The 26169-nt window shown below is 35.9% G+C and overlaps 2 protein-coding genes and 1 long non-coding RNA gene across 3 annotated transcripts; 1 reads left to right on the forward strand and 2 right to left on the reverse strand.

The window, feature by feature from the left end:
• Nucleotides 1-8633: 8633 nt before the first annotated feature.
• On the forward strand, nucleotides 8634-16258 carry LOC128383605 (butyrophilin subfamily 3 member A2-like). The gene is made up of 8 exons (XM_053343201.1): nucleotides 8634-8663; nucleotides 9531-9645; nucleotides 9871-10212; nucleotides 10948-11235; nucleotides 11320-11439; nucleotides 12101-12412; nucleotides 15752-15861; nucleotides 16088-16258. The coding sequence occupies exons 2-8, from the start codon at nucleotides 9537-9539 to the stop codon at nucleotides 16256-16258; spliced, it is 1452 nt and encodes a 483-aa protein (XP_053199176.1). The 5' UTR covers nucleotides 8634-8663; nucleotides 9531-9536.
• Nucleotides 16259-18162: 1904 nt separating this feature from the next.
• LOC128384150 (uncharacterized) lies at nucleotides 18163-22362 on the reverse strand. Its single transcript, XM_053343739.1, has 7 exons — nucleotides 22278-22362; nucleotides 21602-21847; nucleotides 21301-21447; nucleotides 21118-21183; nucleotides 20704-20781; nucleotides 19306-19391; nucleotides 18163-18345 (listed from the first exon to the last, which is right to left on the reverse strand). Exons 2-7 carry the CDS (start codon nucleotides 21807-21809, stop codon nucleotides 18322-18324), a joined length of 609 nt encoding a protein of 202 aa, XP_053199714.1. The 5' UTR covers nucleotides 21810-21847; nucleotides 22278-22362; the 3' UTR covers nucleotides 18163-18321.
• A 96-nt stretch (nucleotides 22363-22458) lies between these two features.
• On the reverse strand, nucleotides 22459-22881 carry LOC128384217 (uncharacterized). The gene is made up of 3 exons (XR_008324091.1): nucleotides 22863-22881; nucleotides 22706-22759; nucleotides 22459-22535 (listed from the first exon to the last, which is right to left on the reverse strand). It is a non-coding gene; the product is annotated as an uncharacterized LOC128384217 (long non-coding RNA).
• Between the last annotated feature and the right edge of the window lie 3288 nt (nucleotides 22882-26169).

Raw genomic sequence — 26169 nt, forward strand, 5'->3', positions numbered from 1 at the left:
GCGGTGAGGTATGTGTGTTTAAAGACACATTGGTGCTGAGATTTTAAAATTCAAATTCATAATGTGTCCAGCTGCACAAATGTTGAGATGACATCCTAATTTTCAGAGCAAGATACCGGTAAACCAGGGCATATAGCCAGGGCCTATACCACAACAGATAAATAAAAGTTATCTTGATTTATCAAAGGAAACTTCACTGTAAGCTTTATTGACACTCACAGTAACCTACATGCCCACCTGGAAACTATGTGACCTCTGGCTCTGTTTACCAATGAGCAGCTCCACTGCAGTGGAGGGGGGGGGGGGGGTGGACATATGTTATGTCCAGCACAGTCACCACATCTCAACCTAACTGAACACCTTTGGGATATTTTGCACTGATGTGTTGAACAGCACTCTCCACCACCATCTTCAAAACACCTCTTTTGGAACAATGGTGTTCGTCCCTCCAGTAGAGTTCACAGACAGTAGAATCCTTAACAAAGTGCCTTAAAACTGTTCCTGCAGCATCTGGTGGCCCCAATATCTCACAATGACGCTTTATGCTGGTTTTTCCTTTAAATTGTTGCCCTGTCTCTAGGAGTTAAAGATCTTGCTAACACTTTTAATTTGGCTAAACATGGCTTTTATGGTTGCAGCAGACAGACTGTGTATCACAAGGTTGAAACACCTTCTATGTCATTGCAGATGACCAGGGTCAAAGTCTTTCAAGAAAGGACTTTGTCCATTCAGCGACTTCTATGTTGTGAGCCAATTGTTGAGGAACACAACAACAAAGGTATGAGATTCTGAAAATTAAATTCTTATCTCTTAATTCTTAACATTAGTAATGCTCTCAACAACTTTGTTTTAATAATTTTGAGGACTTGAATAATAATTTCATAATGGTCTGTGGTAAAAGCAGGTCTGCTGTTAAAATTAATGATTGTATGTGTTTGATATGGAAAGACTCAACATTGTAGTGATGTATTTTTATTATATAACAAACTGCATATAATGAACAGTTGACATGTTTGTACTTCTCCGGACTGTGATGAAGTCATGTTAAAAAGTTTTTGTTCTCGTAGAAATAGTAATAGAAACTATTTGTTACATCATAAAGGCTTTCCAGTTCCAACGGAAGTGCAAATATTTCCTCTATATTGGAAAAAAGCACTTTCTATTCCTAAAAAAAGGTTGCTTCATGTTCAAATGCGTACAATGTAGTATTGAGATAGTAAAACACTTGCACTTTATTGTTGGATATTGTATAAAAGTTCCAGTTGTTAATGTTTTACCTGCATGTTTTTTTACAATTATTTTATAGAACCGCACAATGCTTAACCCGAAGGCGAGGCTGTCTAAATGTGGACTCTCAGCCTGCAATGTTTCACTTTTCCATCATGCTGTTGTCCTGCTTCTCCTGACAGACTGCTGTGGAGGTAACTAATACACAAACACAACAGAAATAATCTGGTGTGTGTACAGTGTGGCAAGACACTGATGATGTTTTCTATACTGTACTATTGAGAAACGTTGATAAGAGCTTGTTGGTTCTCAGCTGTTCTGGTAGGCAATCTATGGTGGCTGAAAAAGTCACCGCACTGCAAACACCAAAATGAACAGAAGTTTTATAATTGGCTGACAATTTTCTTCTTCTTCTTTGACAAAAAAAAACCTGTATATAGGCAATAATAGTCCATGGTAACCCAGACCAATCATAGAATCGGGCCGCTTACTTCCATTGTGGCTTTTTTATTCACATCGTAGCTTTTTTTCAATTTCCATCTCAGCTTTTTGTGCGGTGACGTTTCTTGGTCACTGTAGTAATCAAGTAAACCGATGCATCTAGTGAATATAGGCACACAGATGACATGAGAAGGACATTATTTGTTATGGTGAATATTCAGCCTTACGGATATGAAATACTTTAGACTAGTATGAATTTAACCAAGTAAATACTTTCTTCACAGATTTCACAGTGAATCTGGAGATTAAATTTCCGCCGTTTTTGACACTCCCTTTTCTGGGCCTTTACAGAAGAGGTGTTTCTCCATGGTGCCTTTTGTTTACTAGTGATCATTTTAACTTTAGTAGGAACAATGGCATCAATTACATTGAACATTTTTGAATTGAATGCTTTTAAATTGGAACAAATTCAAGGCTGCAGCTGCAATAAATAGTGTTCTAGTGTTCTTATTTATGTACCTTGTATTGATCATTTCAGATCTAATGCTGATTTTTAGTATATTGGACAAATCAAAGAAAACACTGAAATGATCTGACAGAGCAGCATCAACCGCAGTCACATTTGAAATGTTGATACCCTTAGTAATAACAAAATCTAGTGTGTGTCCTCTGGTATGGGCTGGCCCTTTCACATGTTGAGATAGTTCAAATGTTTGGCAAACAAAAATATTTCACTATTTTATCACTGACATTAGCTATGTGTATATTAAAATCACCCTTTATAACTACACAGCCAAACTTAATGAATTTTAATTGAAAGCATGTCAGAAAATCCATCAAGGAAATATGGAGTATTTATGGACTTCAATGTAATTACAAACTCCATTATAATCTCACATCGCTCTGTACTTCACAATAATCAAATGTTATACATTAATGATTCAGAATTTCTGATTTCCACAGGATTTAATCCATCCTTGACTTCAGTTAAACAATGCAGTAAACACTGTGTTGTCAGTAACTGCTGTTGTAAATATATCTCTGCTGCAATACACAATAATCAGCCAATGATCAATGATCAATAATAAGTTTAAAAATGTTCCACAAATTAAAGTTTAATGTGTTCAAAGTATTTTCGAGCCAACTACCACGTCCATGGCATCAACAACACAGCCAATACAATATTAGTGTTTTTTTTTTCAAATAAATTCACCAAAAAGCCAGGCTAATCAGAATCATTGCTTACTCAGTGTGTGTATGTGCGTGTGTGTTTGTGCTACTGCTACAACAACAGCAGGTCCAACTAGTCCATCCAATGCTACAACAACAGCAGGTCCAACTAGTTCATCCAATGCTACAACAACAGCTCCAACTAGTCCATCCAATGCTACAACAACAGCAGGTCCAACTAGTCCATCCAATGCTACAACAACAACAGGTCCAACTAGTCCATCCACTGCTACAACAACTGGTCCAACTAGTCCATCTAATGCTACAACAACAGCAGGTCCAACTAGTCCATCTAATGCTACAACAGCAGGTCCAACTAGTCCATCTAATGCTACAACAACAGCAGGTCCAACTAGTCCATCCAATGCTACAACAACCAGTCAAACTAGTCCATCTAATGCTACAACTACAGCAGGTCCAACTAGTCCAACCAATTTTACAACAACAGCAGGTCCAACTAATCCATCCAATGCTACAACAGCAGGTCCAACTAGTCCATCCAATGCTACAACTACAGCAGGTCCAACTAGTCCATCCAATGCTACAACTACAGCAGGTCCAACTAGTCCATCCAATGCTACAACTACAGCAGGTCCAACTAGTCCATCTAATGCTACAACAACAGCAGGTCCAACTAGTCCATCCAATGCTACAACAACAGGTCCAACTAGTCCACCCAATGCTACAACTACAGCAGGTCCAACTAGTCCAACCAATTTTACAACTACAGCAGGTCCAACTAGTCCATCCAATGCTACAACAACAGCTCCAACTAGTCCAACCAATTTTACAACAACAGCAGGTCCAACTAGTCCATCCAATGCTACAACAGCAGGTCCAACTAGTCCACCCAATGCTACAACTACAGCAGGTCCAACTAGTCCAACAAATTTTACAACTACAGCAGGTCCAACTAGTCCAACCAATTTTACAACTACAGCAGGTCCAACTAGTCCATCCAATGCTACAACAACAGAAGGTCCAACTAGTCCAGCCAATGCTACAACAACAGCTCCAACTAGTCCAACCAATTTTACAACAACAGCAGGTCCAACTAGTCCAGCCAATGCTACAACAACAGCTCCAACTAGTCCATCCACTGCTACAACAACAGCAGGTCCAACTAGTCCATCCAATGCTACAACAACAGCAGGTCCAACTAGTCCAACCAATGCTACAACAACCAGTCAAACTAGTCCAACCAATGCTACAACTACAGCCGGTCCAACTAGTCCATCCAATGCTACAACTACAGCAGGTCCAACTAGTCCATCCAATGCTACAACTACAGTAGGTCCAACTAGTCCATCCAATGCTACAACTACAGTAGGTCCAACTAGTCCATCTAATGCTACAACAACAGCAGGTTCAACTAGTCCATCCAATGCTACAACAACAGGTCCAACTAGTCCACCCAATGCTACAACTACAGCAGGTCCAACTAGTCCATCCAATGCTACAACAACAGGTCCAACTAGTCCAACCAATGCTACAACAACAGAAGGTCCAACTAGTCCAGCCAATGCTACAACAACAGCTCCAACTAGTCCAACCAATTTTACAACAACAGCAGGTCCAACTAGTCCATCCAATGCTACAACAACAGCAGGTCCAACTAGTCCACCCAATGCTACAACAACAGCAGGTCCAACTAGTCCAACCAATGCTACAACAACCAGTCAAACTAGTCCAACCAATGCTGCAACTACAGCCGGTCCAACTAGTCCATCCAATGCTACAACAACAGCAGGTCCAACTAGTCCAACCAATTTTACAACAACAGCAGGTCCAACTAGTCCATCCAATGCTACAACTACAGCAGGTCCAACTAGTCCATCCAATGCTACAACAACAGCAGGTCCAACTAGTCCACCCAATGCTACAACAACAGCATGTCCAACTAGTCCACCCAATGCTACAACTACAGCAGGTCCAACTAGTCCATCCAATGCTACAACAACAGCAGGTCCAACTAGTCCATCCAATGCTACAACTACAGCAGGTCCAACTAGTCCATCCAATGCTACAACTACAGCAGGTCCAACTAGTCCAACCAATGCTACATCACCTGGTGACCCAACAACAGGTTCAGATGTGTCCACAGCAACTTCTGGTCCTACAACTACAGGTACTATCAGTATATAAAAACTTTAATCTCCTGTATCCAAGAGTACATTGGATTTCGGTGCTCATATTATGTTTTGAATGCCCACATTGTTAATGTTAATGTAACCCAGTAACTCCCCTTTTCATCCAAAATATGACCTTACGCCATCACTGTGAAAATCAACACAAACTTGTCTGAAAGCACCTTAATTGACCTCCAGTAACTGATAATCAATAGCCACCCCCTGACTGCTCCTGGTGTCCTAAACACTGTTGTTCTGTATTTTATCATTTCAGCTGGTTCATCTTCTCCTCTTATTGAATTCACACCAGCTGCCTTTTATTCCATATTGGTTGGTGTCATTGTGGTTATGGGTACACCTTTTCTGCTTATTTGTTACTTGCTGAAACATAAAGGTGAGACACAACTGTGATACTTATAGTTTTATGAATTGCATGAACAACAGTGCTCTATATTTAATTCATTTTTTAATTTTTAATTTTAGGTGTAGTAGACATTTGTATTGAATCAAGTTACCACAAAGGACACACAGAAAGATACAAGTCAGGGGCACAGATCTTTCTTTACCTGCCCTAAAAAAGCTGTTTTTAGTTCATTCATGCTACATTGATTAATTCTACATTGTTGAAAAAGAGGTCTCTATTGATGAAGCAGGAAAAAGCATGCCATGCATGAGTTTCAGTGTTATTTATAAACCAGCAAAGATCTGTCCAGTGGAGATAAATGATAAGGATTTAAAGTGTATTCAAACATACAGTAGTACATAAAACAGGTTGATATTTATTGTAGAAAGGAAAGAGTGAAGACGAATTGCTGTCACAGTTTTACAATGTTTTGTTCTTTCTTTATACATATTGAAACATAAGTCACAGCTCTCACCAGGTATTGTTAATGGTATGTAGGTTTTCATGCTTTATACAACACAAGCCATATTGTAAGATTACCTTAGATTACAGGAAATTAATCCATGATATTTTCAACTCTTAAATTCTGAAATTAGTACTATATATATATATATATATATATATATATATATATATATATACATACACACTTATATTGAATTAATTGAAAATAATGTTATGTTGACATACACAGCATTACCCAGAAAAACTGCAGAAAAGACACCGTCGATGAGACAGATAAAGGAAAAGGATGACACAATTCTGAACACAGAAGATCAGATTGAACTGATTGACTCATGTTGCTGTCGTGTGTGTGAAATCTCATAAAAACATGCACAGGAGTACTCAGACATATGACAATGTGTGTGTGTTAAAATGTTAAATGTTGACTTCTGATCTCATACTTTGTTTTAGATACATACACAGAGTCAGACAGGGGGAAATGGGAAAAAGAAGAAAAGAGAGAGTTGGAGCAAAAGGATAAACAGATTAAAGGTGAGTGCGACTCAACAGATCAAATTGAACTGATGATGTTGCTGTAGTGTGTGTATGGAATCAAAACTCAACTTTATTGCTCCTGCACCATGAGTTAAAATGCTATTTATAGAAAAGCTACATCTGTGTAGTGGAGGTAAATGATGTAGATGGTGTAAAAATAAAAACAAAACCAAAAAACCCATCTAAAAACAGTTTGTGTTGAATTGTAAATTGTGCTGATGTTGAAAAAGTTCAAAATGTCCTGAATGTTTTGTGCAGTAATATTGAAGTGCTTTAAAATGCTACTGTTGTGCACCTGTGACAGATTTGGAGGAAAGGTTACAGAGGAATGCCGACATGGTTGATGGACTAAAGGAACAGAAACAGACACTTGAGAAGCAGAAAGATCAAATGAAGGTGGAACTGAAGGAGGTGGAGAAAAAGAAGGAGGAGAACAAAGAGAAACTTCTGTCAGTGGAGAACAAAATAACTGAGGCTGAGAATAAAAAGACTGATAAAGGGGGATTGTTAACAGAAAAAGAAAATCTAACTGAAGTCAAATGGAAACTAGATGAGCAAAAGACAAACTTGGAGAAACTAATTCTGACTGTGGAGCAAATGCTGCAGAGAATAGATGTTTTAGTCAGTAGTGCCAAAGTACAAGAAACTACAGCACACAGCAATCAAGTGTTTGAGCTGCTGGACGAAGGAGCAACAGAGGTGTGAGCTTGTATTTTCAGTCAAAAGGCAAACTGTCTGATCTTACTTTTTATAGCAAATACTCACAAAATGTACAGATAATAAAAAAATATATCATTAAAAAAACACTGATTATGAATATATTGTCTAATCTATTTTGCTTCAGTTTAACTTTTGTCTTGATTGCTGGTTGTAGTAACTTAAATAGTGTCATTGTGCTCAGTACATGTTAAGATGTTTTACAACCCTGTCTTACAGGAGGAAATGTGCTGAACAGGAAATGTAATGACTTCATTATTTTTAAATTAAATGTATCTATATACTGTTGCCAAATAAATATTGATACTGAACCTTTCTGCAAAAGATTCACTGTCAATACATTTAATGTGTTATCTGACCTCAATCCGCTCCTGGCATTTCAGTCATTTAAAGATTTACATTGGCCTGTTATATTTAAGTATCTAACAGCAGATAAGGTGAGAAAAATGGGGAAAATGTAGGTTTTGTATAAATACTGAAAAAATCAATAATGACTAAAAGAATGACTAGACAATGACTGATGTTAAATATTTAGATGCTTATAGATGTCAAGAGAGTAGTACTAGTAACATTTGTGTAAAGAAAAACAAAAAAATAGTGTAAAGAGTTTTGTGTCTCCAGAGAACTAGTATTATATATAATACTAGTTACTGCAATTTAAGTCAAGTTGCATTGTGGGTAATGTAGGCACCAGGTCTTAACAAGGAGTTTGACAATGTTACAAGAATGCAATGATAAATCCCTGTGTTTTATAGTAGCCTGAATCTAACAACATGAGAGGAAATGATAGTCTCTACAATAATAATGATAATAATAATAATAATAATAATAATAATAATAATAATAATAATAATAATAATAATAATAATAATAATAAAATCTTAGTTTCATCCCACCATTGTAATATCTTGTTATGTATGATGATTTTTATAGGTCTTTGAATAAATATACTACAATTTAATAGGATGATAAAATACAAAAAAATAAACTACAGATAAAGGATTAGAAAAAAATCATACAGTATTGTTGTTAAATTTAAACCATTTCCAGAGCACAGTGCAGCATTGTACTACTTTGGAAATTCAATAACCAAAGAAAAGAAAAGAAACAGTTTTATTGACTATTGACACTTTGAAATGGTGTGAAAGCCAATGAACAGCTCAAAGCTCAATCAATCCCTCAAACTTTATTCATATAGCACCTTTCATACAGGCTACAAGCAATGAGGGAACTAAGATACTTTATGCTGGGTTTTCCTTTAAATTGTTTGTACTGTCTGTAAACTGTTTGTACTGTCTGTAAACTGTTTGTACTGTCTGTAAACTGTTTGTAGGAGTTAAGGGCCTTGCTAATACTTGAACTTGGCTAAACACGGCTTTTATTGCTGCAGCAGACGGAAGGAGAATTACAAGGTTGACACCCCTTCTATGTCATTACAGATGACCAGTATTTCAAAAAAGGACTTTGAACAGGCAGCTTCTTCCGTGTGGTGAGCCAGTGGTTGAGGAACACAAGAGGTATGAGATTCTGACTATTCAATTCTTATCTCTTAATTTTTGACTTTAGTAATGCTCTCCACAACTTTATTTTAATAATTTTAAGTATTTTAATAATAATTTCATAATAGTCTATGGTAAATACAGGTCTGCTGTTACGATGTGTTTCCCTAATGTGTTCGATATGCTAAGATTCAGTATTGTAGTGATATATTTTCTATCATATAACAAACGTATATAACAATCAGTCGACACGTTTTTAATTCTCTGGACTATGATGACGTCATGTTACCAACATAAAAAAAATTCTCTTTGAAGAAATAGTGATAGAAGTAAATTCTGTCATATTGTAGATGTTTGTTTTGTTTTTTTTAAATTCTATATTGGAAAAAAAGCAGCAGTTTCTATTCCTAAAACCAAATCAGTTGCTTTATGTTCATATGCAGTGTGAAAGTACTGAGATAGTTCACAGTGGAACCTTTGTGCAGCTTGTTAATGTTTTACCTGCTTTATTGCAGCACAGAGTGTCTTTTGAAATAAATCACCAACGGTTACAGGCGGCCATGTTGGGGAGACGCAGCAATGAAAGAAAAATATTTGTAAAAAATCAAATCGAATTAATTCAAGTGAAGCAGAATTAGATATAAACAGACAAAACAAATACAGAATACAGTTTCAGTGCAGTGATTCAATGTCTCGATCTGAATAAAGGAAACAATGAAGCACTGCAGAGTTTTTAATTTAGACAAGAGTTGTTGCACATTTGATTATCAGGAAGTCGGTTCCTTCCATGCAAATCCCGGACCAGACCAAACCAATTGTTCCCACTTGTACATTCAGTCTAGTTGCTATTGTCTTTATGATTTAAGGTGTTACATTATTTTACAGACCCCAATGATGTTTCACCTGAAGGAGATGCTGTCTAAATGTGGACTCTCAGCCTTCAGTGTTTCAGTTTTCCATCATGCTGTTGTCCTGCTTCTCCTGACAGACTGCTGTAAAGGTAACTGACACACAAACACAACAGAAATAATCTGGTGTGTGTTTAAAAGGTAAAAGAGTTTAATGAAATACCTGAAGTGTACAGTGCATCTGTACATTGAGGCATTGACACTAAATCTGGGACATTTGAAGATGTTTTCTACACTTGTTGTGGTGAATATTCAACCTTACAGATATGAAATACTTCAGAAAGGTGTTACCCTGACCACATTATGTCTCTATCCAGGTCAGTCTCAGGTAGTCGGTCCATCTAAGCCAGTAATAGTAACAGTTGGTGATGACGTCATTTTGCCATGCAATCTGAAGCCAGCTACGGATGCTGTTAGTATGACTTTGGAGTGGGCGAGACCTGACCTGAACCCCAGGTTTGTCCATGTGTGGCATGAAGGTAAAGACCTCCAGGATAATCAACATCCATCCTACAAAGGAAGAACATCACTGTCCATCGAGAGACTGAAACATGGAGACGTTTCATTAAATATCTCCAAAGTGAATCTCTCTGATAATGGAAAATACAGATGCTACCTTCCAGATCTGGATAAAGACTCTTTTGTTCAGCTTGTTGTTGGTAAGTCTGCAACAGTGATTTACTGCCCATAACTACTGCATGCTTCATATCTTTATTGCATTTAAATGAATCTGTACACAGATCTGTATTACAGAAGCATCTCCAGTTGGTCCCTGTTTTGTGTTTTTCATGCAAGCTACAAGCTAGTGAAAAAGGATGTAAATAAAGAAGGAATTAAATACATAAAGTACTTAAAATAGGAAATACAGTACTGTGAAAAAGCCGCCACTATCATACAAGCAGAAAAACTGGAAATATGTACATAAAATTGTTATTATTGAATATTATTATTAATTAAGGATTAATTCCATTTAGGTTTAAAAGAGCCAAATTCCTGCTATTACTCAAGTGTAAGGGGAGGTCACACTAAAGAAGTATGTGTTTTCTTTTCCATTTTTCCCCTGTTTTTTATTACTACATACTGGTTAAAAGACTGAGAAATAATGATAGGTGGTCATTTTAGTATTGCTAAAATAACACATCTAATGGTGGCCTTAGACTTTTGCACAGTGCTGTATATTCAACACATTTGTTAGATCTCAAGGATACACTGTGTACATTTTTGTAATTCTATAGGCCTGAATTAACTTTTAAGTAGTATGTGAACTATTTTACATCCTATCTGTTACACAGAGCTTGTCAGTACAGTGTGACGGTTGTGGCAGAAAAGGCCAGCAGTCAAAAAAAGAATTTGGTCCTTAAACTACTCTTAAAATGTTTTTCTTTGATCATCAGGGGCTGCTTCCTCGTCTGCCATCAGCTTTGCGGGGATCGACACATCTGTCAGTGGAGTGGTGTTACAGTGTGAGTCTAAAGGTTGGCATCCAGAGCCTGAGGTGATCTGGCTGGACAGTGAAGGAAACCTCCTCTCTGCTGAACCCACAGAGACAGTCAGAGGTCCTGATGGCCTCTATACTGTCAGCAGCAGAGTGACTGTGGAGAAGAGGCATAACAACAACTTTACCTGTAGAGTCCAACAGAACAACATCAACCAGACAAGAGAGACAAACATCATTGTTCCAGGTAGAAATCATTAATAAGATTATGAAATGATCACCGTTTCAGACCTCAGGTTAAATTTAATATGAATTTTCTTTTTTTTTTCAGGTGATTTCTTCATTGCTCCAAGTAATTCTGCTGCTCGTATCACTGTCAGCTTGGCTGCTTGCTTCTTGTGTGTTCTTGCAGTTGTCTTTGTTGTGTGGAAATGGAGGCAAAATGAAACCAGTAAGTCACACGTTTATTTCTTCTATCATCTGTTTACTTTTCTAAACTGAAAGGCAAGGCAAGGCAGTTTTATTTATATAGTGCATTTCATACACAATGGCAACTCAATGTGCTTTACATAAAACAGAAAAACATGTAATTTGAGAAACATTAAAACATACAATTACCCCCCCCCCCCCACACACACACACACACACTAATTACAAAAACAAAGTACAGAAAAATAGAAAGAGAGAAATAAAATGCTAGAATAGAGCATTAAATATAAGATTGCAGCATAAAATTATAAATTAGCTTTAAAATCATTAAAAGGACATAGAGTGCAAATGAAAGATTAAAATGTAAAGTGCTTTAAAAGAGCTCAATCATAAGCACAGGAGAAGAGAAGTGTATAAAGATTAAAGATAATATTACATCTCTTCAGTCGATTCCTGCAAAGTAGGAATAAAAAGCAAACCCATGTTTTAAAGGGTTTGTAATTGAAAGCTTTCTATTTTGTATGTGTGTGCTGGAAAAGATGTGATTAGTGTTTTAATGTCACTGTCATGTTTCAGCTGTGTGTTTCTGTACTGTTCAATATCAACACCACTGTCTGCAAAAGCAAAGCTGCATAAATCAAACACTTGTAATTCAACAGTTTCCTCTCTCTGTTTGTTTACAGAAAACAAGATGATCACACAAAGAGAAGGACAGCAGCTTATAGGATATATCAACATGGTTGATACACTGAAGGAACAGGAGCAGCAACTGAAGAACCAGAGAGATGAACTCACATCTCATAAGAACAAGATAGAGAAACTGGTGGAGGAGAAAGAAAATCTGTTTAATTCAGTGGAGAAAGAAATAACAGAGAAGGAGGATAAGAGTTTCATTAGTGCACCAGAATACTTGAAGCTAAAAGACATAATATCAGGGTACAAATGGAACCTAAATGAAAGAGTGAAAGAACTTGATAAACTTGAAATGAACACATGTAAACTATTAGATAAGACAGAGACAGTAATTAAAACAACAGAAGAGTAAAAGGAAGAGAAAAGCCACACGGAGAGAAGAAAGAAGAAAGTCAGATGGAGCTGAGCTCTGTATGTTTTTGCTTGATGAATATACTCTTAAACTTCAATCCCAACATTTAAGTGTATATAATAAAGTGAGGGCCTGTTTTTCATTTTTCATACAGGTTTTGAATACAGTAGTGATGTCTGTTTTTGAGGATACTGTATAATATATATTATAACAATATAATTTTTATATTCCTTGGCTGATGGTTGTAGTGTCTCATTGGACATTTTCGCTGCTCTGTTCATTGCTTTATGTCTCCTCTTTTTCCCCTTTTTATTGACCTCTTGTGAATTGTGTGCTTCTTCATGTATTTGGCTATTGTGTGAAACACTCAACAGTTGATTATAAATAAATCCTTTGCTGTAGAACAATGAAACTTAAGTTCACTGTGTGTTTTTTTTTAAACACGTAACAGCTCTGTTTACATTTAGTGTTTCTCACCAAAATAAACTGTGTCCTTTAAACCTAACAAAGCACTGACATATTTCCTTCTCCATAAAACAGTGCATATTTCAAAATGTACATTATTTACACCAATGCAGCTAGCCATCCTCTTCTTCCTTGCTTAAAATAAGTTAAAATGAATATTATCAAATAACAGATGTCCACATATTGCTTAACCCCAACTAGCTGCATCATAATAGCAATAGTATTACAAAATTAAAGAACGTTTTTTAATTAACAGTAATTGAAATTGAGGTTCCAACTGAACAAATTATCACTAAATATCACAACATCTAATTTCATTATCCAGGAAGGGCAAAGGTGACAAAAATGAGGCCAAGTTCTGTATTGAGGGTGAAAAATTGATAAAACCCACTCAACAGTCTGTCTGACTGCGGACTGTCAGATTGACATACAACTAAAACACAATGTAGGTCAGAACCTCCTCTTCCTGTTTGAAGTATTTCTGGTGTTGATGCTGCAGCAGGTCTGATTTTATATATTCTATATTCTATATATCTATGAGAAGCTTGAACTGCTTCACTGGTTTTGAAAGCATTATTTAAAAAAAGGCCAAGCTGTCAACATCCAATATCGATATTCGTGATATTTTAATAAAATATGGAACTCCACCAACATTGACTTCTTTACTGGTAAATTATGTAAATGAATGTACTTATAACCACATTAGCTAATTATAATAACAGTCTACACAGTTTACTCATATCAGTTTTCTAATTTTGTACAGCTATGGTTACATTTTTCGTGAGCTCACAGACTACAGAACTAAAGACTGTTGGTGATTGTTGTGGAGTCTAAAGAGAAATCTCTGCCTTGATTATATTAGAAGAGTTCTGGAGACATTTGGCTAGAATTGAACCTCCATCCTCAAAGGCTCAGCTCGCTGAAATTATCGTTTTTTTCCTCTTCTTTCTCAGCACATCTGCATCTGAACATCTGAAAGTACTCCCACTCTGCCCTCTGCTGCCTGTAGCTTTAATTTTTAGGGCAAGGCAAGCTGATTTATAGAGCACATCTCATACACAATGTGCTTTACACAACGCGTTAAGAACAATAAAGAGGAAAACAAACATTAAGTAAAAACTATTATGAAATATTGTAAATATAAGTAAAAGTTTAAATGTAATAGCACAGAATAAATAGACTACATAGGAATAGAGTTACAGTACACTAATACATTGTAGCAGAGTTTAGGCACATAATTAAATAGGTAGACTACACAAATCAGCAAAATTATTATAATTATTAATTAATTAATTATAATAAATATATATAAAGAGTGAAAATATTTTGTCTCACTCAATGACGTAAAGAAAGTATGTCTCTAATTACAGTTAGATTTTCAAATCAATTTACACATTAGTAATAGTTTTAAATGGAATATAAAATCTAAAATGAAATATTGACTGTGCAAAGGGAATATGAACTGTACTATGGACAAAAAAATGAAGTGTTTGAATTATACAAAGTGTATGTGTGTGTAACAGTGGAAGTTGAATGCAATGCAAAATGTAAAGTTCAGTTCAAGTGCAGGGATTAAATGAGGGATGTGAAATGTAACTTCCAGTTTGATCATCCTGTTTTAACGCTGTTCATATATCCATGGTACAAGATGACACACACACACACACACACACACACACACACACACACACACACAATTGACTTACTCTATTGGCACTATGATTCATTGTTTAAGAAAAGAAAAAGAATCCTCAGCCACATTTTACACTCACAGGATATAAATCACAAGTATTTTTCTTCAGATTCAGGTCATGGCTGATGAAGCAACCTGAATGAAAAACATTACTTTTTTCAGAAACACAGTACAAATAATTAAAACTGGTGGTCATAATGTTGAGTTAACAAGGACACACCTAAGCGTCCTGTCAATCATCCATATCTTGATAAGCTGGGAGTGAGACCTGTACGATGTTACTGCTCACATTCTTTTATTGGCACAATAAACACAGCTACAGTTACGGTTAGGGTTAGGCTACAGTTTGGTATTTTACATCTCTGCCACTCCCACTCACCTACTTTGCTGCTCATGATAAACATTCAAAGGTCAAGTTGAACTCATAACAACTCATTCTGAAACTTAAATAAACAACGTGCTATTAGATCTTCACTTCATTATTGATAATATATATAGACTAGACATGCAATACACATACATATAATATAATCATAATGTGATTATAAAGAGCATTGTACATATATTTATTCTTGCAATGTAAAAATCCAACACATGAAAAAAGGATGCACAATATAAACATTAAAAATATTTTATTGGTGGACTTTGTCCCTGCAGATTTTACTGAACTCTCAGGTGAGATGACTCGCTGACACACAACAGGTGAGTTTTAAGAAAGCTTAACTCTTGTCTTTTTAAGTTTTCAAGTTGAAGTTATGTTTACAAAACAATTACCATTGCCTATTTGTTAGTTAAAAGCAGGTCCGTCACCACAAATGGATGCATTCTCATATAATTGTGATTATACAGACTTTTACATTATAGTTTTCTAAAAGATGTACATTTTGTGTCTGGCTTTCAGAACTCCAGAATAAATACAGTGATGGATGAGCTGATGAACAGTAAGTGTCTCAATGTATTTATTTTTATTTGGTGACAGGTGTTATAAATTAGCATTAGCTATAAACACTCTAATTCAGACAGTTGTTTTAGCCTGTCTGTGTATGTTGTATCTGTCCCTATTGAATAAACCATAATAATAACAATAACAATAATGTTGATTTAGTAGTTTCTTCTCTTTCTCACTTTTAGATGTCCCCTCCTCTTTGGAAGCTAAATCAGGCCAATCCAGTTTCGATGTTTCCTCTTGTATGCCGATGGCTTTGGCTTGTGGCTTGGCTGGACTGGCTGTTGGCCTTGCGGTAGCTGTTGCTGTCTGGTACAAATCTAAACGTAAGTCAGCTCAGTCAGCAGCTCACTGACACAACCAAGCGTAAAATCTTATTGTATGAATTTTAATGTTGTGTGTAAACAGACAAATTGACAACATATTCAATATTCACCAACATTCAATACATCCAAGACGTATAAACTACAATGAGTTTGCTTCTATGTTGTTCATTGTCACATGTTTTCTTCACAAATAAGGTAACAACGCTGACTGGCAGAGGAAAATCGAGTCTCTTCAAAGTACAAAAGAACGACGCAGAACGGGATGGGATCCGCTTGGTGGTTACCACCCTGAAGCATCAGAAGAGGGAACCAGAGGACCAAAAAGATCAACTCAAAGGGGAACTAGAGCAGGTAAAGGCAGAGTGAGAAGAGAACAAGAAGAAGCTAACAGAGGAGATAACAGAGAAACATCAGAAATTTGACAAACCAGAGACTAAAATATGTGAAAGACAACTGCTGAACATCAAGACATTGTTGGAGCTACTAGAGATTCAGATGGCTCAAATGAAAAGGAAGGATGACAGCCAGAAGCAAAAGCAATCAGAATATATAAATGTTAAAGAGATTTGAATTTGAAATTGTTAAAATTGATGTAAAAATTAAAAAACGTACTAACTAACATACTAAAAGAAAAATTCAAGAATGCAAGAAAAAGAAAAACTATTTGTAATTTTAAACAGCAAACTTTAACAGTGGTAGGATGTAAAAGAGTACGTTCATAATTTTTTTCTTGCTTTTTATCTTGAAGCATATTTAATCTCTGTCTACACTAAATGTGCTATATCAGTAATATCATTTTCAGATTTACAGTGATGTATTTTTATGTTTGTATTTAATTTAGATCACTTTGTAGTAATCTAATTTCACATAAAAAAACTATGGGTTTTATTCTGTTGGTCAGTGTCAAAAAACGTCATATTAAGTCTATATGATACATGTTGCTAAACCAAGCAAGGTAATTGTACCTGCATAATAAATATACTGACTATTTATATTTTGGATGTTTGTGTCTCAGTACTTCCTCCACCACTGCTCCGCCCTAATGTGTTGCACCTGTGTCTCATTGTCTCCCCTCCCTGTAGAATATACAGTCTGTCTGTTTTCTCTCCTCTGTGCCAGTTCGTCTTGTTCCCCTGTGAAGGTGTTCCAGCATTATTTAGTATATTCCTTGTGAGCCTTTTGTGGCTTTTTTGACCAGTTTGTGTCTTAGATGCTGCCTTTTGCCTGCCGATTTTGTACTTTTGCCTTCGCTTATGGATCTCTTGTGTACTGACTTTTGGCTTCAATTAAAGGACTGTTTCGGTTCTACAACTGTGTACGATTTTGCATTTGAGTCCCTGCTTGAGACGGTTGTTACAACTACAAACTTCAAGTACTACAATACTATTACACTATTGGCATTATAGTATTAACCCATGGAGACAGTCAAATGAAGGATGGGCACTTAAACAGTAATTACAGATATTTAGAAAAAATGTATTTAAATATGTTTTGTTCTAGGAGTCAACGGTGGAGTTTATGTAGTAACGCAACATTATAATAATGAAACATTTACAGGAAGAAGTTCAGACAGACAAGAAACAAGAGGTTCATATTTGTTTTTTTCCCTAGACAAAAAAAAGTGTATATTAATTTCTTTAATCATCTGTTTCTTTCATTAAAGTGTAACTTCAATTTCATTAGATTTTTAGTCACACTGGAGAGGTCCACACACTGTGGCCTAAAATAATTCTTGATAATCAGCCATGAAGAAAATGAACATCCAAATACAATTAATATTATTATTCATTAAGAAACTGAACTCGTTCTTTCTTTGTAGTTAAACAACCGGTGACTTCATTGTTGAAACAGAACAAATAAACAGCACAGATCATTACATCACTTTATTTAAATAAATCAGCCAGTCAAGAGAGCTGCTGAACGTCCTTAAACTCATTTTGGTTGTTTAAGGTTAAACTGGTGTAAAATGTTTGTCGACCACAGTGAATGTCTTTAAAAGCTGCAGCTCTGTTCTTGTTTGCAGCGTCTTTACATGTTTGAGCAGATGGTGGTTTAAAATGTCTCACAATAATACAAATAGACACTGATGCTGCGAATAAATGACAAACTGTGAGTCTGACCTTCCACTATTCATAAATATAATACAAAAAAGCAAAAATCAATGTATCTACATAAACTTTGCTGCATTTAACAACATTTCCTATATGAAAAAATACTATTGTTTTAAATTCAGGCTAAACATCATCAAAGCGCACATTTCTGTGGGCATTATATTCAATTATTACATAAAAAACGTAAAAAAGTAAAAGGTTTGGAGTACATGTTTATGTTGCTTCTTATTTACAACGAGGTAAAAGTTTGCATATGAAACTTAAACTGTAAAAAGGTTCAAGCAGTGAAGCAGTAATTGTCATTTCTTCTTCACAACTTCAGGTGTTTCTGCTCTTTGTCACCTGGAAGACAGAAAATACAATATTTGTTATAAAATACTCTCAACTCAAGGGTCATTTACTCTTCCCTGAGCTTTTGGCCATATGGTCTTGGTATTCCTCAGTGAATGGACATTGTTCAGGCTTCTTCACAGAACTTTTTTCTTGGCTCATGTAATGTGTTATGTTTGATTGTTGTGTGTTATATCTGTTGTAGTATTGTTCTGATGAGGTGTTGGAATCCGAGCTCAGGGACAAAGACAAGACAAGATCAATCAATCAAAATGTAGAGATACAATAACTTTTCAAAGTAGTTCAGGTCAGGTCCACCAAAGGGTTTGGGGCAAGGGGCTAAGCCAGAGTTTTTAACAAAAGTGACTTGTTATTAGAGCTGTAGAGGAAATGAATTGTGTTATATATGCTACTCAATTGAATATATGCAGGATTTTGGATTTTTGATCATCAAGCTCTGAAGATTCATGTTCACTTTTAAGATTTTACAACCAAGTGAGCATCAATACACTTTTAAAAGGGCCTGAATATTAACCACCACCAGGGCAAAGATTGGCATTGGGCTGCATAGCATTTACTACTGTGCCACATCAAAATTATATGATTCAGCAAAAAAAATAAACACATAAAAGACAATTTGATCATTTGAATTGGACTCAAAAAGTGGCCGCCAACCAATGGTTTAAGGATATCACTCAGCCGACCAACAAGGTAATGCCGTCACTTTGGCGTTTATAGAGAAAAACCTGAATAATATAATAGAAGTAATAATAATAAAAATGATAGCATTGAAGGCTATTGTGCAGTAATTACACTGAACTTGGCACCTTTCATCACCATTTACTGTCAAGCCCACAACAGGGCGAGGATACTGATGGTGAACTTGAATAATGCAACTATAATACTGCCACTGATTCAGTGATATTGGGGAGTTGCCATGTTGCTGGAGGCCAGAAGTACCTTCAATCTTACCTCGATAGTTGAATAAATAGCCTCCTCTTCTGTTAAACGTGGATCTGTGGGGTTCTTTGTCACTGTGGAACTGGATGATCTTGGTTCTGCAAAGGAAACAAGTGCAATTGTTATTGAGAACAGCATTTTAAGACATAAGATATCTGGTAATCCAAAATATGATATATTTGGGTTGCCCCTTTATGAACAAACTTTCAATTATTAGCCCCACCACTGATCACTAGCTTTACCACTAGCTTTAAAGAATGCTGTTCAACTTTTTTGTTTTTGTGGTTGTATAGAATTTTATTATTGTGTTTTTTGTGTAGGCCTACCACTCAACTATTTGTTGGTTACATATTGTATTTAAGTTGGTTGCAGCTGTGTGTAGCATTATTGCCAGAGTCAAATTTCGCCTCTGTAACAATAAGTATGTCTTATCTTTTTCAATTTGTTAGTTCTGTCCAGCACTTCTGTGTTGTGAGGTCTAAATAAATGAAGCTAGCAGTGTTTAAGACTGCTGTTGACCTTTCAACACATACTAACACTGCAGACATTAAACAGCAGCAGTAGAAATCACTCTTAACACTTTATGGTAACGGATAGTGAATTATGCATGAATGTAATCAATTAACCTATGTATGACCTTTTGCACTACTTGGAGTGTACAAGTGTCTCATGCATTCATTAATTAGAGAACAATACGTTAAGTAATACATCAACTAAGGAAACAGGATTTCTGAGTTAAGGATCTACATCTATTCATACTTAAGTCTGCATGTAAAGCAATACCAGCTGTATTATGTCCTTCTTATATTACCTTCTTACATTATGACATTGCATGTGGGAATTCATCAAGTAGTTACCACATAAACCACATAAAGATGATATTTAAATGCCTTAATTGTGCCCATATAAATTAATTCAGGGATTTTAAAGATTCTGAAAACAAACAGGTCTCATCCAGGATTAATGTGCAGTAAATGGGTTGAAATGACGATTCAACAGAAACATCAGTGAGACAGACACAGAGATCTGTGAAAGTAGCACATCAAACATTTCTATTGTTGGGGTCTGGGGGCCTTTCTACCCTTTTCCCTTTTAGTCTGTGGTTTTCTGCTGTGGTTTGTCTCAAGGCTCAAATTCTCAGCAGGACCTGCAGTGTCTAAAACTAAACACCATCAATGACGCACTGAGATGTTGCAATTAATATGTATGAGTACACATGAAGCACGTCTCAACCTTTACTAGTAACAACGTCTCAACTGCCACTTTCAAAAAGACGAACAGTGAAACTCAACAGCTCTTTTTTCAGATTTTGTGGTTCACTCGATTTAAGATGCTGAAAGTAAAACACACAGTATATGTGCATGTAAACGCAGCACATCAAGTAAAATTAAAGTATGAATTCAAATAAACCTTTGCTTTGTCTCTGCTTTTTAACCACAACTGCATACGTTGGACTGCTTTGATCATCTGCAGTGTCATCCCCAGAGTCTGAAACATAGATGCAGAAATGAATGAAGCTGTATTCATGATCCCAAAAGTTGACAGATTTATTCATTGTTTTAAATAAGTAAATAAAATATGAATGAATACTATACAAATATATAAATAAATACATACATAATTACATGAATAATAATCATTTTAATATTATTGTAATGATAGAATTTCTAATTACATTAGTTCCTGCCCTTAAAAACCTCCATACACAGGTAGACCGTTACACATAAATATATAATATTAACATTAATTTTGAGATAAAAATGTATTTTCTTTAATTTTACTGGTCTTCACAGTAAGACAAAATATTCAAAAATTGATACGTACCTATTTTATTGTCCTCAGCTGAGCGTGCTGCTGATCTTTGTGTCTTTGAGGAAAAGTAAAGCACCACTGAATAATGGAAAAGGGAAACATTATTTTTAGATAAATGTGAAATCCAAAGTGTCAAAAGATGCCATGTGCTTCTCGTCAAGTGTTATTTGTGTGTATATATGTTTGGGAGAATACCTCTATGTACTACATCTCTGTGTCTCCCAGTATAAAGAAATCCCACCACCAGCAGCACAACGGACACCAGTAAGATGGTAACAGCAATCCACAGGAGGATGAGGGCAGAGGAGTAATGGAGGACAGAATTGTTCCCTTCATGAGCTGCTGGAGAGGTTACAGAAATACTATTTGCTGCATGTAACACTATGTATGCATTGGTTAAACATGTATTTTAACATAAACAATTTTGAATTAAGTCTGGCCATACAACTAACAAAATGTCATCTTTATTTTGTTTTGTAACACTCTTATGTCTCACCTCCGACAGCCAACCAGCTCTCTGGCGATGCCCCCAAACCAGAGATGCTGCACTTGTAGAGTCCTTCATCAGGCTTGGAAACATTGTTCATGGTGATCTCTGCTACAGGACTGCTCTGCATGAAGACTCCATCTTTGTAGAAATCAGCTCGGAGGTTGTTTAAGTTGTCCTTGTTTCTGCAGCGTAGAGTCACATCGTCTCCCTCCATCACAGGATGAACAGAAATCTCCAGTATCACAGAACCAGCTGAACAACATATTGAGAAAAATGTTAGACATACTTTATTTTTTATGTAGAATGCAATTCCACTGTTACTTCAATTTAAAGCATGTTTCTGTCAGCAATCATGATATGCATGATAGAGAAAGGCATTTCAGCCAATGATTTATTTATTTACATTGTTTATTGGATTGTTTACCATGATTTCTGATGTGTAATTATTAGTAGTCATCACATTTTAAAAAGAGTACCCTGGTTACTGTCACCACAACAACAATATTTCATCTACAAATCCCACAAGACAGAAATGTAAACCACGTAAACCTTTAAAAACAATAAAACGTGTTTCCTATATATTGCATGATTCTGTTAGAAAATACTGATACTACTGTATACCGATTAAGAAACCTTAAAATCACTATGTAATGGTTTTAGAACTATAATATACTGTACATACCAGTTACTGTGATGTTGACACTGTTACTTCTCACTCCTCCGTCAGTCTCACACCAGTATTCTCCATTGTCTTGACCATGATAGGCTTTATCAATGGTGCAGAAGGACCCAGTTGCTGTCTTCTTAAAATTACATTCTGGTGTAAATGTTCTATTATTACCGAGCCCTCTCAAACTATCAAATCCATTACAATGAAAAGAGACAGACTCATATTCAAAGTGCTGCTGTCTATTTGGAGTGACATGAAGTAAAGCTGCATCTGAAACAGAGGAGATTTTTTTCTATAAGTGTCAAAAGAGAAACTCCATAGCTCAACAATTCTTATTTCTGTGATAGATAGAACTCTATCACCATTAAATTTGAGATGATGTTTATTTATGAAAAAAGAGTTAAAGACAGTATTTTACTGTATCTATGTGTATTACTCACCACTCTGCTGAGTATTACAGTTTTGGATCTCCAGCAGAATGAATTCAAGCACCACTGTATAAACAAATTAACAAAGTTCTACATCAGCCAAAGTTGACAAAAAATAGAGAATATGCAAAACCTTCAAAATAGAAGAAACGTCAGACTCAGTACTTACGCAGTCTGAAGCACAGCGCTGTAACCTCCATGCTGTCTTGCTGCTGACTGACTGAGCATCAGAGTGAAATACAGCTCTATTGTGATCTAGAACTTCCTCTTCCTGTGCAGTTTGTACTTGATGCCGATGCGAAAGCTGGGCCAAAGTCATAAATAACAGTGGTCAGTCTCAGAGTCATACACTATCCATGCACCCCCCACCCCTAACATTCGGAGAAGACCTACATTTCCCATAATGCAACCTAAGATGTTAGGTTGCATTATGGGAAATGTAGGATTTTGGCGCTTCCCCTATACGTTGACCTAAAAGTCATCTTATATTGGTCTTTATTGATTGGATTTGTATAACTTTATGTGTGTCTACTAAAGTGCAATATTAAAATCTTGTAAGATATAATGTAGCTTTTGAAAATACTGTTTAGCCTTTGTCCTGCACAAAGTATGCCCTTTTTACTTTTTATGTAACCTTGCTTCTTGCCGAGTCTCTGCACACTAAGGTGCCCTCTCGAGAGCCAGAACGCGCGCGAGAACATGCTCTCTGTGCCCTTTTTTTTCTTTTCGCCCCTGCCCTTCAAGAAGTCTGTGCATGCCACTAGGTTCAACCCAGTGTAGCACAGTTGAATGAAACACTCAGTGTGCTTTAGACTTGTGTGTTGCCTTTACTGTGTTATCTGAAACTTCTGTCTTGGTTTTATCAGTCCTGCACAACAATGTACTGGTTTCTCCCGAAAGGTGGCAATCACAAACCATAAACTCTCTCTTGTGGTGAAACTCAGGCATTGTACATTATGGAAGTAATAACTATGTAATTTAATTGCAGCCACAATAACTACTGGTAAATAAATAAAACATATTAACAAATTAAAGAAATACTCCAATCCACTCCAAAAATATTAACATGGATGGAACTAAATGGGTGATTCTCGCGAAACCACAAAACCTTATGGTACTAAGGATTTGATGGTCAAATATGCCATGAATCCCACTAATTACACTATTTATTAATATAGGTACATGTGTTTTATCTTGCACAAAAGGTAATTTCTCCATATTTTATTGTTATTTTGGATTTTTTATGCATTTTATGAGTAAATTATCATTACCGCAAAGTGTCCTGGCTCAAATCTCAGGTCTTTGATCATTAAGAAAATCTTTATCTTTTACTGTAAAATAAAATAAAATTTTAAATATATTGTTTTATGTCCAATGCTTCATCAAAATGTGTGTTTCAATAATATTAACATTATAATGGCCATATTATTTAAAAAAAATGTTTTGTCGTCAGTCATATTTTTCATTACCGCAATACTTTTGAGCACTGCAATAAAAAACAATAGGAATTTCAGAATGAAATGGAATTTCCCATCATGCATCAGTAATAACTGAAGATCAAAGATGGCGTCAAGGTAAGCATCTCTCCTTTTTTCATTGTGTTGAAATTCCATGATTTGTCTCAAAACTGTCTAAACACAACACTAATGATTCTCATTACCGAAATTAGAAACAGTTTTGTTATGAAAACTATTTTCTTTATTCAAATTTGTTTAGTAATAAGGTAATAAAACACACAATGTCATGAAGGTCATTTTTTAGCTAGGTCATACTAGCTAAATCTAAAATTAGCATTTTTGTGCTAGGTCATCTCATTACCGCAATGCACTTTATCATTACCGCAATAGTTAAAGCCTATTTCGGTGATGATAATTTCAATTTCGGTAATGACAATATAAAAGGAATTTGCATTGTTCAATGTTGTTCATGACATTAATTACTTTTTAATAAGACATGTTTTGGAGGAATAATGATGCAATATTATCATTAGCAACTGGACAGTAACTGCCAGCAGCATGGTCTGATATTACGTTATTTTCATTACAAATCCAAACACTAAAAATGACACTATCGGGTTTGAAATGATAGCAAACACTTACAGATTATGACAAAATTGTACTTAATGAGGTCGATACATTCATCATAACCCTAGTGTTACCTGTCTTCCCCCACTAAATCTCATGAAAGTTGCTAGTGTCATATCATAATGAGTGGCCTTCATCACGTGTAGATTACTGCCATAGACTTAAAATGTCACATTATTGGAGTCATGGAAAGTGCATGTTCACAGTTTAGAGATTGATTACTATGATGTTCCTTAACTGTGTTTTTTCCATGATTGCGTTCACATTGACCAGGTTGGCAAAAACTGCACAAAAGAAAGCTGCAGCAAAGGACAGTTTGAGGAAGCACAGAGAAAAGATATACAGCAACCCAGAACGTTTAGAGGAATACAGAAGGAAGGAAAGAGAGAGGTGATGGATAAGGGTTAAATGGTTTAGGTGGTGTTCTCAGTCAACAAATAGTTTTAGAAAATCAGCAATTTACTGTAAGAAATAACCTCATTCTGTAAAATTTGCTAGTATACGCAGGATAATGGACTTCACGGCGTTTGACTATCCATAGTTAAATACACTTCGCTACGTGTCATGGCTGCATTACCACCTCGAACATGTATTAACTATGAATAGTCGAACGGTGTGTCGACCATTATCCTTTACATGTCAACAAGTTGCACATGTGTTTACAGAATAATATCAAATAATTATGTTTTGTTGTTTTAATCATTAGGTATCAAAAAAGGAAACAAAGTGGACAGATTAAATCTGCCGCAGTGATGAATGCAATAGAGCATTCAAGACAGAAGAGGAAATGGAGAGAGAACTCTTGCAAGTACTACGCAGTAAAGAAGCGTTTGAAAGCAGTACTCAATCTAACCCCCCCCTCTTTTGAAGAACCAGAACCATCCAGGCCTGTTTCTGAAACTCCACCTACTTTTGAAGAACAAGAACCCTCCAGGCCTATAATTGACTCAACTCCTAGACCAACAAGAGGCCTGGACCTCCCACCTCCTCGTTTGGCATCCACCCCCAAATCAGTGAGACGAAGCACAATGGCTACATTGCGTGCAAAACTGAGAGAGACAGAGATTAAGCTGAAGAAAAAGAATCTGGATTTCAGCAATTTAAGAAGGAAAATGCAAAGAATGAAGAATGGAAACAAAAGGAGGGAGCAGCAAACAGTCACTGTGGTAAAGCAGAAAGTTCAAAGAAGAGTGCCCTTACAAAACAATGTAAGAAAGCAAACGGAAACCATGGTCAAGAGGTTTCTTCATAATGACGACAATTCCACTATGATCAATGGGAAATCTGGTGAGATTCGCAAAAAGGGACAGATATATAGGAAAAGGGCCCTTACAAACACAATGGCCCATCTCCATCAAAAATTTCTTCTTGAAAATCCAAACCAGAAGATCT

The sequence above is a fragment of the Scomber japonicus genome, chromosome 22 (assembly GCF_027409825.1).
Source record: "Scomber japonicus isolate fScoJap1 chromosome 22, fScoJap1.pri, whole genome shotgun sequence".
Lineage (NCBI taxonomy): Eukaryota > Metazoa > Chordata > Actinopteri > Scombriformes > Scombridae > Scomber > Scomber japonicus.